The 17,638-nt window shown below is 42.1% G+C and overlaps 1 protein-coding gene across 4 annotated transcripts in view; it reads left to right on the forward strand.

Annotated features, from left to right (window-relative positions):
* Positions 1-17,638, forward strand: part of GCP1 (glycoprotease 1) — a 316,675-nt gene that overhangs the window by 124,582 nt on the left and 174,455 nt on the right. For all 4 annotated transcript variants that reach the window (XM_089402282.1, XM_089402281.1, XM_089402280.1 and 1 more), the window contains one exon: positions 16,851-16,900. In XM_089402282.1, the coding sequence (XP_089258408.1) occupies positions 16,851-16,900 (50 nt within the window). The remainder of the gene's footprint in view (positions 1-16,850; positions 16,901-17,638) is intronic.

Below are 17,638 nucleotides of genomic sequence, written 5' to 3' on the forward strand. Positions count from 1 at the left end.
AAGTGGCATCCTCATCCGGCAAATTCTTCCACCTCACCAAGAATTCCCGGACCGTCCTGCTCCGCAGCTGCCTCTCCTTGGTATCAATGATAGCCTTCGGCTGCAATACCAAATGCCCCTCGATATCCATGGGTGGTAGCTCATCTGTCACTGTCACCTGCTGCCCCAATGCCTTTTTCAGGCATGATACATGAAAGACATTATGAATCTTGCTGCCTTGGGGCAGCTCCAACTCATATGCAACCTGTCCAACCCTGCATATCACCCTGTAGGGCCCATAAAAGCGGGGCTTGAGCTTCTCAGCCCCCTTCTGCTTTAGTGACGACTGTCGGTATGGCTGTAATCGTAGGTAGACCATGTCCCCTACCTCGAATTGTCTCTCCACCCAACCCCTGTTGGCATACAGCTTCTACTGGTTTTGTGCTGTAGCCATGTTATCCTTGAGAGCTTGGAGGATATCCTGACTCTCTTGGATCCAAATCTTGGCTCTGGGAGCCCTGCTATCACCAAACATCACGTTAGTAAAAGATAAAGGATGATACCTGTATAAGGCATAGAATGGTGACATACCAATGGACATTTGATGTGAAGTATTGTGGTAGTACTCCCCTAGATGCAGCCACCTCAACCATGCTTGCTGCTGCCCACTGACATAGTTACGCAAGTAGCCCTCTAGCCACCTGTTAACTATCTCCGTCTGCCCATCCGTCTGTGGGTGATAACTGGTACTCGGTGTCAACTCCGTCCCCACCAACTGGAAAAGCTCCTACCAAAACCCGCCCATGAAACGACTGTCCCTATCATTGACGATGGTCTTAGGAAGACCATGTAGCCTGAAGATCTCTCTAAAGAACAACTCGGCCACCTGCACTGCTGTATAGTGTGCGGATATGGCAAAAAAGTGTGCGTACTTCGTCAGTCGGTCAACGACGACAAAGATGCAATCCTTGCCCTGTACCATGGGCAACCCTGTGATGAAGTCCATCAAAATACTCTCCCATTTCCCCTCCGGAATGGGAAGAGGCTACAATAATCCTGCGGGATGGCTCATCTCTCCCTTGTTCCTTTGGCAAACATCACACTCCCAGACGTGCTGGAGTACGTCCTCCTTGAGGCCCTTCAATGAGAATCTCTCCCTAATGGCCCTGTAGGTTTTGGTAAACCCTTGATGTCCTGCCAATGGTGAATCATGCGATGCCTCGAGTATCTTCTTCTTGAGCTAAGACCCCTCAGTCAAGAAGATTCAGTCCCTGTAATAGATGATCCCGTCGACCACCCTGTACTTGTCATCTGCCACCTGCCCATCCAAGGCCTCACATGCAAACCTGTCCTTCCAGTACTCTATTAAGAGTCGAGCCCTCCAGTTTGTATCCAATCTCATAAGAGACAACATGGCTGGTCTACGTGAAAGGGCATCTGCTACCACGTTGTTCTTACCCTTGACATACTTAATTTCAAAGTCATATGCTTGGATCTTGCTGATCCACTTCTGCTGCCTCTCCTATAGCTGCTTCTGCTCCAAAAAGAACTTGAGGCTGTTGTGATGAGTCCTCACCCTGAACCTGTTACCCACCAAATACTGCCGGTACTTAGCCAATGCATGCATGATGGCGAGCTTCTTCTTGTCGTATATAGAATACAACCTCTCGTGCGGAAGAAGCTTCCGGCTCTCAAAGGCTATAGGGTGACCTCCCTTCATCAATATTGCGGCGATCCCCTCTCCCGACGCATCACACTCCAAAACAAATGGCTGCATAAAGTCTGGCAACGCAAGCACTGGGTAGCTGCTCATAACCTCCTTGAGCCTGTCAAAGGCTCGCTGTGCTGTGTCTGACCAACTGAATGCCCCCTTCCTCGTCAAATCTGTCAGTGGTGCTGCAAGCTGCGAGAAACCTTTGACGAACTTCCGGTAGTAAGTACAAATGCCAATGAATCCTCGAAGTTCTGTCACATTTCTCGGCTCCTGCCATTCTCTGATGGCCCTGATCTTCTCCTCGTGGACTCTCACTCCATCCACCCCTATGATGTGTCCCAGATACAACATCTCCGTCAACCCAAACTCGCACTTGGAGAGTTTGGCATAGAACTGCTGCTCCTGTAAGATATGCAATACCGTCTCAATGTGCTGGAGATGCTCCTCCCAAGTCCTGTTGTGAATGAGAATGTCATCAAAGAATACCAACACAAACTTCCTCAAGTGACTACGGAAGATGTGATTCATGCAGGACTGAAATGTAGCGGGGGTGTTGGTTAGCCCTGTTGTCGCACAGATTGTCACAACAACGCTCAGATCAGGGGCTGTCACCCTGATCCCCGATCTCTCTGTTTAAGCCTGTCTCTCGCGGCTAAGGGGGGTAGACCCTGTTAGAGTCGGTCTTGTTGCCCTCCATCAGCGATCAAAGCTCTTTGCATTTGCATAAGTAGGTGTCTCATCAGTGTCAATTTTTGCATCCCATTAGGCATGCCATAACCCTGATGGAGGAGCTGGTGTCTTTGTCCCCCTCTTGGCAGCTGAATCAAGTTATTTCAGTCCTTAGTCACTTTCAAGCTTGTCTTGTCTTGGCTTGAGGTCAAATTCCTAGGTCTAGGGTTTTGGTCAAGTTTGTTTACAAGGTCATGTCTTTGAAGGTCAATAAGTGCTCAGCAAGCCAGAGGGATGATTTTAAAGGTGATTCTTCGCAAATTTCAATCTTGTACAGTTAATCTTTACCTTGGATTTAAAAACTCTGTTTTTAAAGCCAAGGTCATTTTTTTAAATTTTTGTAAAAAGTGATGAAATTTCAAAAAACTTCCAGAGACAGCATGTAACCCTGGCTCCCTTGCCAAGATCCCTCAGATGCTGTCCCTGCAAAAATTATCAAAGAAAAGCATCAAATCAACCAATTTCAGGATAAAAGGAAACCATGTGGGTTGTGACATGAAATTAATTCAAACAAGGCTATAAAAGCCCTAATCTCCCTCTATCAAGCCTCATTATGCATCCAAGTGATAGAGCAACTGATTGCAAGACAGTTTGAGTGAAATTTGTGAGCCTGACAGGCGCGCGACCCGTCAGACCAAGCGCGCGACCCGTCAGGCACCCTCCGCCAGTGCAAAATTATAACGGGTGCGACCCGTCAGAGGCGCGCGACCCGTTGGGTGAGGCGCGTGACCCGTCAGCGCCCTCTTTGTAAAACCGCCTGAAAATTCACCAAGGAGCCACAACTTGCCAAATTTTGCAAGGTAGGCCCTCCATCATGAAAAATTATTGCTTGCTACAGTTCAAGAAGATCATGATTGTATTTTTAAAGGTCTTCATTTGCAAGTAAAAGTCTCCATTGTGCTTTTGGGCTTAAAGTTGTCAAAATGCCAATTCATGTCACCATTTAGCTGAGTCTATCATCATTCAGAGGGTTGTCATCATCATGTCAAGTTCCATAGGGTCATTCTACAGCTTATTCATGCTTCAGTTGCGCCTAGGTAAGGTCATTTTCCTCTCCTAGGGTTTTGAAGCCAATTTCTCTTGGACGGTCAAATCATCGACAAAACTTGTTTCCTGATGTTCATACACCTTCCCCTATCTTTAAAGTACCTTATCAAACATTTCCCATCCCTTAGATCCGCCAAATTCTTCATTTTTGCACAAACCCTAGTTTTTAGCTACAACCTGGCAATTTTCTAGGTTGGGCCTGTGTTTTGCCCTTTTGGACCCCTTCCCCTCACTCAATTTCTGAGATTCCACTTTCCCCTACTTCCTAACATCCCTCCCCACTCCCAAAAATTTCCCCAAGAATTTAGAAGCCCCCTATCCCCTTCATTTCGCTCCATTTCGACAAAATTCCTTGTTTCACACATCGGGACAAGTCGCACTCAAATGATGTTCCAAAGCAATAAAAGATGAATTTTGGAAAACTGAGAGAGGTTTTTGTCCATAACATGCCAAAGAAGAAAAACCTCCTTCACTTTTTGCACAGGTGTCATGGTTTTAGAGAAATGTCAAAATTGCAATTGCCGGATCCAAGGCGGTTGGTCAAAGCACAAAAACGGAGAAAAAGGCCCGATCCCCTCCGTATCTTGGCTGAGGCTTCACTCAAGGATCAAGGCACTAAATAGCCTAGCCACAGCACAAATCCCAAGAAATTTTGAGAATTTTGGGTGAATTTTGGCATTTTCAAGCAATTTGTAGGTTTTTCCCATTAACGGGTCTCACCCCCCGCGCGACCCTTCATCATGGCAACTCCATTTGACAAAAACTCAGCATTTCCAGATTTGTCATGCAAAGTTACACATGCTCATGGATGGACTTAAGATTTGGTGAAGTTTTGGGTCTCTAGAAAGTAAAAAAACTAGCAAAAAATGACTTTCTGCCACTTTTTTGAATTGCAGAAAGTAGTCTTGGGAGATTTGATTTTTGACAGGGCAAATGAACTCCAAATTCAAAAATTCCAGTTGGGTTGGAAAGTAGACTCACAGACCTTTCCAACAAGCCTACTCTTGCCCAATTTGGACACCTGCAAGTGCCCCAAAAGTGGCTCCAAAGGCGCGTGACTCGTCAGACAGGGGCGCGCGACCCGTCAGGCAGATTTTTCCAAAAATGCGCTGTACAGCTCGGAAAAGCACAGTTTGACCCAGTTTGACTTTTTGGGATGAAATGTGATCCTCTTTGATGTAATTATTGTACTTTTTAGACACTTTTACTCTTAGTAACATTTCTAGAAGATTCATTCATGAAAACGGTAAATATTAAATGAATGAATGGGTTTCCAAGTTTATAGAGGCAAGTTGTTTTGACTGCCTAGTTTGTAGTGCTTAGTTTAGAAGTGGTTGAAACAGCTCCTAGGATAGTGAACTCGACCCATGGAGGCAGGGAAAGAGGTTAGATCATCTATATTATGTACTTTCTTGCTCATTTTCATGGTTGGACTCTTGAGGGATAAGCTATCATTGTATTATTCACTGTATCTCTAGAATTTTTGGCTAAGGAAGACCAGGGTTTTGCAGTCCTCTTTGGGATTCTTGTGGACTCATGTGTTGATGGTGTGTTTCTTAATGTACTTGTAAGCTTGTTATGTGACTCATTTCCTTTCTTTTACTTTTGCACATTAAACAAATGAAGTGTTAAAGTAAGAATTCATGCCTGCCATGCTCTGCTTTTAAGTTTGTTTAATTTCAATGTTTTCTACTGTCTAAAGAGAATTCAAAGTTATTGTTTGCTCTCTTTAGCTCTTCACCTTTCATTCCTGACCATCCACCTCAATCAAAGGCATCAATACTGTCTCCTACCTCGCCCCAAAGAACCCCCTGCAGAAACTGTGTCCAATCCCCGCACCCAAAATTGCCCTCTCCTCAATTTGCCACCAAAAACCCAAAAAACCCCAAATCAAACTCTTTGATCAGTTTACTAGCCTAATATCAGTGTTACCTTATTGGTCATCTCATCTATTGAAGATTTTACGAGATAGACCGGAGAGAGCCTTCTCCTGCCCCGTAGGGCTAGCTACGAGGCTAAATGGTTTGATGTTGCCTTGAGGTTTACCTTTCTCAGCCTGAGGTGAAATTTCAAGCGCTAACAGACCCTACAGGAAAATGAATGACCAACTGAGGACTAGTTGGTTTGGGAGACACGAAAGGAAACCAACACTAAATAGATTTTGCTAAATTAATAGACCAGTGCCTTGTGGATTTGATGTTTAAACGTTTGTTTACTAGATGTTGCAGAGATGTAAACCATGTACAACAATCATTTATCATCAAATAACTTGAATGATGCAAGATATCCAGTAAAACCACAAAATTCTTATAATGATTAAAGCTCAATAACGATATTCAGAGATTTAAAATTTCGAAAGATAAATGCTTTAAACAACCACGCAAGTTATGAACATTAACCAGATATCATGTTCATGCAGCTAATCTTTAGAATGATCATTCATGTGCAGATTCGTATAAAATGATAAACATTCATTCCATATCAAAAGAAAATTTGAATCTCAGCAGGAAAAAAAAAAATAGATAAGGACCTGAGACAAGACTGAATCCGGCAAAAATTTTCCACAATATTTTTTTACGCTTTTCAAAATAAAACAAGACGATAAAGTCTAAATAAAAAGGTTTTTTGATTTATATATTTTTTATTTAATTAATAAAATCTAAAAAAAAGTGGAACTATTTAAAATAAATCTAACACTTAAAATTTAATAAAATTTAAACTATTTACCTAAAAAAAAAATTTAATTTCTAAACTAAAAACTATTAAAATCTAATATTAACGTCTATTTTAATATTAAATCTAAACCAAAAGCTAATACAAAATATAACCTAAGCTAAATAAAAAAAAAAAAAAACTAAATCTAAACCTAAAAGGTAAAACCTAACTTAAAATGAAAGATTTTGAAAACTTTTTTTTTTTTCTTTAAATTTTTCGAAAGTTAAAATTTAATCTAAAAAGAAAAATCGAATACTAAACTAAGAACCTTACCTTATAGCACTCACCATACTGCATACGCATAATAGGAACCCGTGACAAGAAACAATTTTTACGCCTATCGTCTCGTTTCACTGCCGCCTGTATATTGTTTTTTGTGTGCATGGGTATGGCAGATTGACAGCAATGGGAGAGCGCAGTGGGAGGTAGGCGTGAGGAGCAGGTGAGACTTGTGAGCGATATGGATGAATGCTTTTAGGAAGACGCCAATTTCAGTGAGTTCGATTGGTAACGCAGGTTCAGAGCAGAATAAAAATGACCACGTGAGGACTAGAAATGTGCTGGAAATAAGATCACGTGCTGCAGCAATGGCCCGCGTGGAATATCTTGCAGATGTGACTGAAAACCCAACGGATTTACGTAGGTAGACAACAGAGTAATTTTGAGTTTTTTGCAGGTGGATAAGGGCGTAACAGAGTTTAAACACTTCAACGCACCAGATGCATGCAATTTTACTGTCTTTTAATGTGCTCGTTAGCCCGACGACCGTAGGAGAGCCAAGGAAAATGTGACTGCGGCGGTGTTTGAAAAAAACTTCTCTGATATTTCCTTTCGGGCCAGGTTTGCAGGTGGCCCGATGGCCTTCACGTTGAGGGCAGAAGGAAACACGCTGGCAGCTGGACGAAGACAATGCTTGACGGCAGCAAAGGTCAAAAAAGATGCGTTTTAGAGAGGAAGGAAGAGATCGGCGGTTTTGGCAGCCAGAAATTTTAAAATTTTGAATCAACTGCTCCAGAAACCCTGAAACATTTCTCAAACAAAATGCACCTGTAACCTGCAAGAAAAAAGAAAAAACCCTAATATATGCATAAAACAAAAATGAAACCCTAGATCAACTAAGTAGTTTACAACTTTTGACTCTTGAACAACCAGATTTAGCAATAACAGCAGTAACATTATCAGAATTTAATTTTAATGTAAAACGCTTCAGAAAACCCTGCATGCATTTACAAAAAATATTTCGAATGATAGGCCCGAGATCAAGAACTGGCTGGGCTCTTTCAGAAAACACAACCTGGGAGTTGGCTGGTTCAGCCGAGAACTTCCCCTAACTCCCGGTAATCTGAAAAAAGGATTTCCTGCACAGCTTAAAATCAACCATTAACATAGAAGGAGAAAACAATAGTGAAACCCCGATCAAATGGAGATACCTGCCACTATATTTCAGAATCTAATCTACCATTCAAACTCCAAAGATCAGACAAGATACCTATGCCTAGATCAATCTTCATTAAGCTATCATCAAGGGCTAAAAATAAAATTATGCAGAAAAAAAAAGAACAATCTTACAGCATTTTCAGAAGAGTAACACCAGCAAGATTTTTAACCCCAAAGTCTTCTTTATTGCACAAAAAATGACTATAAGAGAGCTTTCTCAGCACAAGACTCACAGATCCAATCTCTTCTCAAATGACCCCTAGCACTCTATTTAAAGGAGAAATCACCAACAGCTAGTTCGAGTGATCCATGTCAAACTAATCTCGACTGTCGATGAGGATCAAGACATCTCTTAATCTCATCAGTCGAAATTTTTTAATGCATTAAAAATTGAAATTCTGCATTTATTTACTCAAAATATTATTATTTTATTATTTTTAGGTTTTTTTACTTTATTATATTTTTTTATTATTTATTATTTATTTATTATTATTATTTTTTTAATTTATTTTTAAATGGATCCTTGAACTTAGCTTTTGGGAAAATCAACTAGGACCTAGGACTTAGGACTTATGAGGGGATTAAAACATTTCTTATCCCTCAAGACACTTTACATCATGACTTTTACAACTTTACATCCCAAGGGGGGAAAACCGATTTGACATAGACCCTCATAAACCACCCAGTTCTGCGACACAACTATAAACTAGTAGATTAACACACTAGGATTCTCCTAAGATTCTAATGACAAAATCCATTCCGACTTTGGGGTTAGGCTGAAGGAAAACTCTGCCGATCATGGATCGGTGAGACGAAAAACCTTCCAGAACGTAGATTATCACTTAGAAAATTAGGTCCACCTAGGAAATTTACATACATGACTCATATCTGCTAAGATTATTTACAATTTATACATGCAGATTGGGTTTACAACATAAATTGATCAAGCTGTCGATGACTGTCGAATGGCACGGACATGTCGATCAAGCGCTACCCTTTTTGCAAAGAAAAGGGGGTGTACTGCTACGGGTAGTTGACCGGTAGTGGTCAACAGTCCCAAAAGGCATCACTAAGAACTCAAAGTGCCCATAGTGACACTTGAAGGCGGTCTTGGGAATGTCCTGCTCCCTCATGCGAATCTGATGGTACCCAGATCTCAAATCAATCTTTGAGAAGAATCGTGCTCCCCTCAACTCGTCCATCAACTCATTGATCCTGGGTATGGGGTACCTGTTCTTCAGGGTCTTCTTGTTCAGGGCCCTGTAGTCAATGCACATCCTCAATGTGCCGTCCTTCTTCTTCACCAACACCACAGAAGAAGCAAAAGGACTCGTGCTCGGCCGAATGTGCCCAAGAGCCAGCAACTCTTGGATAGCCCGCTCAATCTCATCCCAATAGGCCTTGGGGTGCCTATAGGGGGTAGTCACTGCTTGTAGGCCCTGCTCAAGCTCGATGGTGTGCTCAAACCCCCGATCCGGTGGTTGTTCTGGTGGAATCTCCCCAAACACTATGGCATACTGATCAAGGATGGACTGTATCTCTGGATGTACCGTCTGCCTTGTAGTCCCTGCTTATGATGGATGCAACTCTATTGCCCACTCTGTCTCCCTTCTGGAAGACTGGCTCCATCCGATGAGCCGACACAGTCTGAGGCAGATATGTGTGCTGTCCCCGTATCTTCTCATGCCTCCCTGTCTTCTCATCATCCCACTCCATCTCTAGGGTCTTCCAATCCATCGTGACCTTCCCTAGAGTAATAAGCCACTGAACACCCAGTATCATGTTGGTGTCCGGGATATCGACCACGAAAAAGTGGTCAGTTAATGTGTAGGTGCCCATCTTCACTGAAAGCTCTGGAACATAATGAGCACATGTCATGGTCTGATCTCCTGGGACCAAGACTGAAAACCCGTCGAAGCTCTCGGTCTGAATACCTCTCCGCTCAACCATCTGTGCATCAATGAAGTTGTGGGTCGCCCCACTGTCAACCAAAACCGATATGCGCTGGCCACATACTGTCCCTCATACACGTAACGTCAGATACTTGGGAACTCCTCGCAATGTTGCAAGGGCCCCTCCGGTGGGTGCAAAAGATGCACCACTTGCTGCTGGCGGTGGAGGTGGCAAAGGTCCTTGTATGGCATGGCTATCTCCTGCCTCCATATCCTCCTCATCATCCTCTTCTCCACTGCTCTCGGAGAAGACCTCAATAAAATGTGCTTTGCTAGCAGCACATCTATGTCCCGGTGCCCACGGCTCCTGGCATGTGAAGCACAACTGCTTCTTCTTCAGCGCCCTCTTGACATCGTCCTCAATCTTTACTCGTCCTAGATTCCCCTTCGGAGGTGGAATCCTCACGTCCTTCCCCTTAGACTGAAAAGGCTGTCTTTGGGGGTAAGGTGTCCGGGTCCTGGGTAAGACATCCTGTAAGTCCCGGGTCTTGCTGATAGCGTCCTGGAGCGTCGCTGGTCTAGTGGATCGAACTAGACCCTGAAGTGGCTCTGCTAACCCCTCAACATACATATAGACCCTCTGTGCCGTGGAGAGGTCTGGCACCATCACGAAGACCCTCAAGAAATCTGCAATGTAGGTCTTTGGGCTCCTTGTCTGTTTGAGCCTCGTCAGCTCAACAAAATGTTGCTCTGGATCCCTCCGATCAAATCGCTCCATCAATCTCCTGGTAAACTCCGCATATGTCGTCACTGTAGAGTGCCCGAGTGTAACCATCCCGTGAAACCACCAATCTTGGGCCTCACCATCCAAATGCAATGTTGCCACCTTGATGGCCTCTGCCTCCGACATCTGGTTGAGCTGGAAATAAATGTCCAGCTTCTCCACCCAAGACTTCGCCAAATTGTTTGATGAACCATCAAACGTAGGCAAGTGGAATCTACTCGCTGCATAGTGAGTGTCACCATCATGGTAATGCCGGTTCCCTCTGTGATGATTGCGGGGCCTACTATCCCGCTGGAGTTGAACAAAGTCTCTGAATGAAAGGGCATCCCTGAACTCCTGCCCATATGCCTGGTACTCTGCAAAATAATCGCCCATATGGCCGGGCTCTGCCTCCTGCTGGGCTTCGACCCCCGTATCTGCTCCTAAGAACGTGGGCATGGTAGAGTGTGTAGGGGCATGCGAGACCACCTGCTGCGCAGTATCACGCTGCTCTGGCAAATGATGGGATGCACCTGATCCCTCACCAATCTGAAAAACTCATGGGCTCTCACGCTGTCTGGCCTCTACTGCCGTGAATCTCTGCCCCATCACCTCAATCTGCCTCGACAGATCCTGAACTGATTTGAGGAGCATATCCGCAAATCTCTTCTCGTCCTTGTCTGCCATCTGCTCTGCGTCCACTACTGGCTCTCTCTGTTCTGCGTCTACCATAGGTTTCTCCTATTCTGCGTTAGCCACATGAACACAGTCTCCCTCTCCGTAGGTATTCTCCAACCTACGTCCAGTGTCTCTGTATCTCCTACCTCTGTAACAAATGTAGGGTTTTTCCCCCAGCGTCATAGATTGCTAGCTCCACAGGCTGAGCCAGATCTATGCTCTGATACCACTGTAATATCCCTAACCCGAAATATTCCCCAAACCCCAGCAAAAACTCCAATCAAATATGTGCAAATGATATAACAACCCAGGAGTGAGAAAATAACAGTGGAACAACATATAATAATGTAAACCGAGAATATAAGCAGATACACAAGGAATGCAGCGAGAAATGCTAAGCCATTTTATTATACTAAGCAATAAGATGAGTACAAGAGGTGATTAGACAGATGGCACCTCGAATTGCACAAGGCAAGTGAAGAAATACTCTCAGAATAACAAGGAATGGCCTCTCTGCGTGGATGCTGCTGGAGAACTGCCGTGCTGCTCCTGCTGCTAGAAAACAAATAATGATTTGGGGCTGCTCCCCTCCTCGGAAAATGCCGAAACTCTAGAATCGGGCTCTACTCCAAAAACCCAGAAAAACCCAGAAAGCTTTCCTGGAATAGCCGACCCCCGAAAATCACCCCCTTGGGGTTCTGCGCAGCTCCTCAATGCTCTGCGCTGCCACTGAAGAAGACCCCTCTAAACTCTGCCTGAAACTCTGCCAAAACTCCTCCAATAGGCAAGGGCTGGTCCCCTGCTCAATCACCCAGCATAAATCCTCCTGTAGAAACCCCAGTCCAACACTACTGCCAGAAAGAACTGCGTCCCTCTCCCAGTGCTGCGCAGTCCTCCAAAACGCTGCTGAAACTACTGCTGGAATGCTGATAAAACTATTGCTGAAATGCCAAAGGAAATACCTTGCTCGAGCAGGCACTCTAAGTCCCCCGGGGCTAAGGGCGAGATCTCCGAACGAAGACACTCAATGCACTAAATAGTGTTGCAAACTAGCTAAACAGCCAGCGTGCTCAGAAGTCAGAACGACTAGCTCAAAATGCACATAACTGAATGATTCAAAATGAGGGGGCTCCTTTCTAGTTTATAGCCTCTGCCTTTCACAATCCCTAGGCTCACCTCCTCCTGTGTGATTCTCTTCTTGCCACGTGTTCCTTCCGTCCTGCGCAGTCCCTCCATGTGTCTCCGTGGGCCCCATTCCTGCGTTCCCGTTTGGCCCTCTTGGCTCCCCTTTAAGTCACAACGTTGTGTTACTAGGAAGTGACTTTTTATTCTAAAAGTGAGTTATGTTCCCCGTCCTCACTTTTTTTTATTTACAAATAACTATAAAAGGCAAAAATTGGACAAAATCGAATATTCCAATTAGCCAAGTCGAGGTGTGTAATCCTAATTAGCGGGGTGTGTAATATTCCTAATTGGCCATGGCTAATTAGGAATATTACACACCTCGACTTTTGGCACTAGATCTTGATTGCTCCCAACAAAATTACGGACTCCCTCTAAAGCATTGCACTGCCTCTCTGAACCTCTCGTTGCCTTCTCTACCTTGAACTCCCTGGAACTGGAAAAATCCCCTCCCGTTTACTATTCATGCCCCTCATTGCAAGAAGATCACTCAATCTCTCTCCGGCAACTCAGTGCTGCTACTCTTGAGAAATTCGATCTCTAAATCTCACTATTTCGGTGTGTCCTCCAAGGGCCCATCAAGCTCCTTCTTATAATCTCTCGTTGGAGCACCAACGACCAAGATTAAAACATAATCAAGGGCTAAGATTAACTGGGAGTTGATCCTCGTCTTCTTCTAGAAGATTCACACTAGATTTAATTAATACCCTTTAATTAATCACATTTCCTAAGTTTAAACTTAGGAATACATTAAAAATGATTAATTATTTTAATTAAACCATCTCTAGGTGGAATTTTCCCAAACGATTTCTGGGTATTGGAGAATGCATGTGTCTTAGCCTCTTTGCAAAATCTCGAGGCTAGAGCACATCCGATGCTACATAAATCAATAGACCCGATGGAGGAATGTGGAGTTAGGTGGGAGAAATGATGGATGTTGAAATAATGAGTGGAAAGAGGGTAATATAAGAGAATAAGGGAGCGGGACCACACAACCAAAATTGGGGTTTCCCTTGAAATACCATCCCTGAACCAAGTGGTCATTAAAAGAGATCCCATGGGACTAGAATCCAAGGTTAAGTCCTAAAAGGCGTCTAGGGGTTAGAAGCACACATCTTTTCCATTCTTTCTGCCGAATCTCCCCATTAATCCATACCCATAAGTGTCCATGATATGTAAACTACAATACTCAATTTCAAAATGACAAGGCATTCCTTTAGATTTGGGAGGCCCACCTTCAAACATACGATCATGGCAGATGGGCAAGGGACCACATGGCTGGCTCAAGTGGTGGAGAAAATGGCACAATGAGCTAGCTGTTGGTTGCAAGGGGTTGCTAGCTGCTGGTTGAGGACCATCTTGGAGAAATTTTTTCTCATAGGGATATTACCCATAAAATGGTGGGTAACAAGGCTCAAATGTTTGCTTCTCTTGCTAAAGGTCTTGAATTGCTTTGATTATTAAATCAGACCTTCCACTTCTTGAGACAGTGATATAGTTCACTGTAATTTCTTCACTGTTTAGAGGTCAGACTTGAGAATTCCGAGCTTGATCAAGCCTTGAAACCTTGATGATAATGACAACATTTTTCTTCTTGCTTCTGTTGGCTGAGTAGACTTAGAGATGCTTCGATTTGCATCTCTAATTTGATCAGAAGTAGGGTCTTTTGAGGTCTCCTTTGAGTTGATAATTGAGCGAAGTTTCCAAGAATGCTTCAAGTGTAGAAACTAGAGTTTTTGAGACCTTTTATTGACTTCCTTCAAGATGATGATGTAATCCTTGTCTTTGAAATGCCTTGGAGAAGAGAGGATCTTCTTGATGATTAATACCCTTGATAATCTTCTAGAACTTTGGTCCTTGAATGTCCTTTATTGAGCTGCCCTTCCTTGACTTGACACCTTAGCTCTGATACCATGTTGAGAAATCTAGGGGCAGCAAGTGTAGGAGATTTCTCTTTCAATGATAACTGCTTGTGAAGACTTTTTACTTTTCTTAATTAGGTTCTTCTTTAGCTTGATTAATATTGTGTTCTCTTCATCAAACAGCTACCAAAACATAATGAACAATGAGACAAAGGACACAAGATATAGGCGATCATCCAGGGCCAAAACCTCTCCAATCTTGAGAGGAAAACCCACATAATTCTTCTTCTTATAGAATCTTCACCTGAACAATTCCAAGACCTAGACCCTTGACCAACAACCCTTCCAAGATCAAGTCAAACTTTACTCTTTTCTCTTCAAGTCAAACACAGTCAACTTTGACTAGAAACTGCTGCAACTTCTCCTTCTTTTGACCTTAGCACTGCAATGCTAGACAAATTCTCTTCCTGAAATTTTCGGCTGCCTGTTGCTTCCTGCATGTGCGAGATAGAAAGGGCAGTTTTGATCCTTCTTTTTCCTTCACTGGGAAAGGTCCCTCCTCTTCAAGATCTCGGTCTTCAATTGAGTCTATATTGATACCAGAATTCGGTTTCTATAGCATGACTGCAGTTCAATCTTCTTTCTGCAATGGATGCCCTAGATTCGGCTTGCACGTGTGAGATTCTTAGCCCAAAAGCAGTCCTTAAAACTTGCCTCTTTCTTTTCGCTTAATCTCCTTCTTCCTTCGCTGATTTCAGTGATCTTGGTAAAGTGTCTTGTGTGTAATGCTTCCGCTCGAGGTGTTCGACTAGCCTCCTTTATATAGCCTTCTAGTCCTTAAAAATTGGCTGACTTGTTCCAGCTTTTAGGCCGATTTGACATGTTTGGAAGAGCCGACATGTTGCATCCATTTTGACTTGATCTTGGAGGGTTTCTTGACTCAAATAATTTTCTTTTATGTAATGTAACTTGCCCAAATGGGTCTTTCATACATGACAATGACCTTAATGACTTAATCACAAGCCCTAGTGCTCACAATGGGAGCTTGACCTAAAAATAAATTTCCTTGAGCATGAAATCCATGCCTCAAGATCAATAATAATAAATTTATTTTTCTTATTACATCAAATACATAAAATCATGATTACATCCGTCATCATGAAGACCGGATGTAGTTACATTTTTCAACAATGAGTCACCACTTAGATGGGTGACCCCAGTCAAGCTGGATGACTCAACTCTTGGCTTGAGTGATTTCCTTTTATTGCTGGATGATTTGCCTTACACCTGAGCGATTCAACTCAAGCTAGTCATCTTGATTTCTTGTAGGATGAGTTATCTTCTAGCTGGTTGAGTGTCCTCATACTTGGGTTGTGGTGAAAAATAGTGGTTTCTCTGTTCACTCACAAAAGCTGAGTTATTTATGCTTGTACTGTTTGCAAAGTGGAATGTAGTTCATTTCATTGGTGTGAGCTACTCCATGTTACTGAACTATCAGTCCATCACTCAAGATTGCCTTCCAAGTCCATTTAGTATTGGTTGAATTTCTTGCATCCACTGCCATAGTTGATATTCATGTGGTTTGAGGAGATTGCTAAATTCTAGGCATTGTTCTTTTTATTGCCCTAGATTGTTGAATGTGTTGGCTTGTATCCAGCTTGCTTAACTTGCTGGGAGCTTTGTTCTTTCTACGACATTGAGTATTAAAGATCAAATCAACATCTTTTGATGACCAATATAAGACCACATATGTGTAAGAATTCTATCTAGCATGGCTCTTGCATGTTTGCATATTTCTTTTTGATGTTCAATAATTTGTGAGATTTCAAATCTGATATTTCTTCCTGCATATTTTCTTTTCATTTTACTCCATAATTCTAAGGTCAAGGTATGGGTCATCTTTAAAAACTGTTGATTTATAAGCTTTTTCAAGACAAAGTTACTATAATATCATTGCTGGTTTTTGAACTCATTGCAGATTTGTAGGGGGTGTAGTTTATATCAGACATAAAATATTAATTTAGGGCGTTTTCCTTGCATTTTTGGTCAATTTGTTTGCTTTTGTGCAACTATTATTGCAGAGAGGGGGATATTATGACAGTTTTATGAAAATTTGAAGTTAACCACTTATGATTTTAAGATGAAAGTGCAGTTTTTTTGAATATTTTATTGCATATCAGCAAGCTTCATCATATTTGAGGTGCCATATTCCTCCAATAGTTCATAGTTGAAGACAAATATTTAGGGAGACTCCCCTCATGTTGGCATGCATCAATTTGGAAGTCAGAGGAGATTGTATTAGTGGCATGAACCTACTTCCTTATAGTTATTTACTGTTTAGACTCCTTTTTTGTTTTTGGGTTTGTAGGTATTTCTGGCTGATAATAATTATGTTGTTTCTATGATTAAATAACTTGGAGATAAAATTTCATAGTTCTCTTTGATTTTAATGGGTGGGTAAATTATGGAGATCATTTGTATTACAAATGTTTTGAGAATCAGACCTAATCAATTGACAAATTGAGTAATTATAAATACCTGTTAATGATTTCATTCATCAGACTAATCTTCTTCTGCACGAATATGGAATATCATATTTTGTCTATTTTTTACCCAGTTTGTATGCTTGGTGGTTTTTTGGTTACCTACTTAAAATTAAATTGTAAGCATATTATTGTGATCTATGGAATGCCAAATTCGTGCTTCTAAATAACTTTGTGAGGGTTTAGCTGACATGCCTTGTCCTCTTCATAATCTTAAGAAATAACTAATTCATCAAATCCACTTTTACTAATGCATGGTCGCATGTGGTTCATTGACTGTAGTTACAATTTCTCCCATGTTTTTGGCAGGTTGACAGAAAAGGAGTTGCAATTTCCATTCCTGGCCCTTTTAATATCTGGTAATTGCCCCAATGTTTATGTACGGTTCTACTTTTAACTTCAAATGCAATTTTTAGGTTTTTTTAAGAGAACTTGATAGATCCATATTTTTGCAAAATGGGAGTCTTACCCACCAAAAATGGGTAACCCCATAGGGATAGTATGTTCCATAACATCTTCCCTATAACCTTTCAAATCATCATATGAAAAAGCCAAAACATCTCTATATTCATGAAGTAAATTTATCAAATTCTTCCTTTCTTGCTCATTGCTACCCTTGCCTATTTTAATAATCTTTGGATCATGAGGGGTACCAATGTTCACTTCAATGATTCCCCTGGGTCAATTTTCTTATAATCTTTTCTCTTTGATGCATCATGTCTATCAAACACTTGCTCCAAGGCTAGACGTTCCCTAGGAGTGGGATTTGTCACCACATTACACTCCTCATAATCACATCCTTCCTCTTTGTAGCCTGCCTTAAATTCAGAAAATTCCTCCATGTTATTTAAAAAACGAACCACTTAGCTTTCATCATTAAAAATTTGCCAATGCTCTAGATTATCAGGAACTGATGGCCTAAAGATAATCTCCATTTTAAGTTTATCATCCATCAAGTTCCCTCCAAGCTGTAATGTAGATGTAGCAACATCCAGCTCATCAGCGTGTTTATTTCCTTCCCTAGGAATTGCTTGAAGGTCTAATGCATCAAAATATTCCATATTATCCCAAACAACATTTCGATACTTCTTTAATCT

The sequence above is a fragment of the Pinus tabuliformis genome, chromosome 2_1 (genome assembly GCF_031772625.1).
Source record: "Pinus tabuliformis cultivar Carrire ecotype Pingquan chromosome 2_1, CPIR1, whole genome shotgun sequence".
NCBI lineage: Eukaryota > Viridiplantae > Streptophyta > Pinopsida > Pinales > Pinaceae > Pinus > Pinus tabuliformis.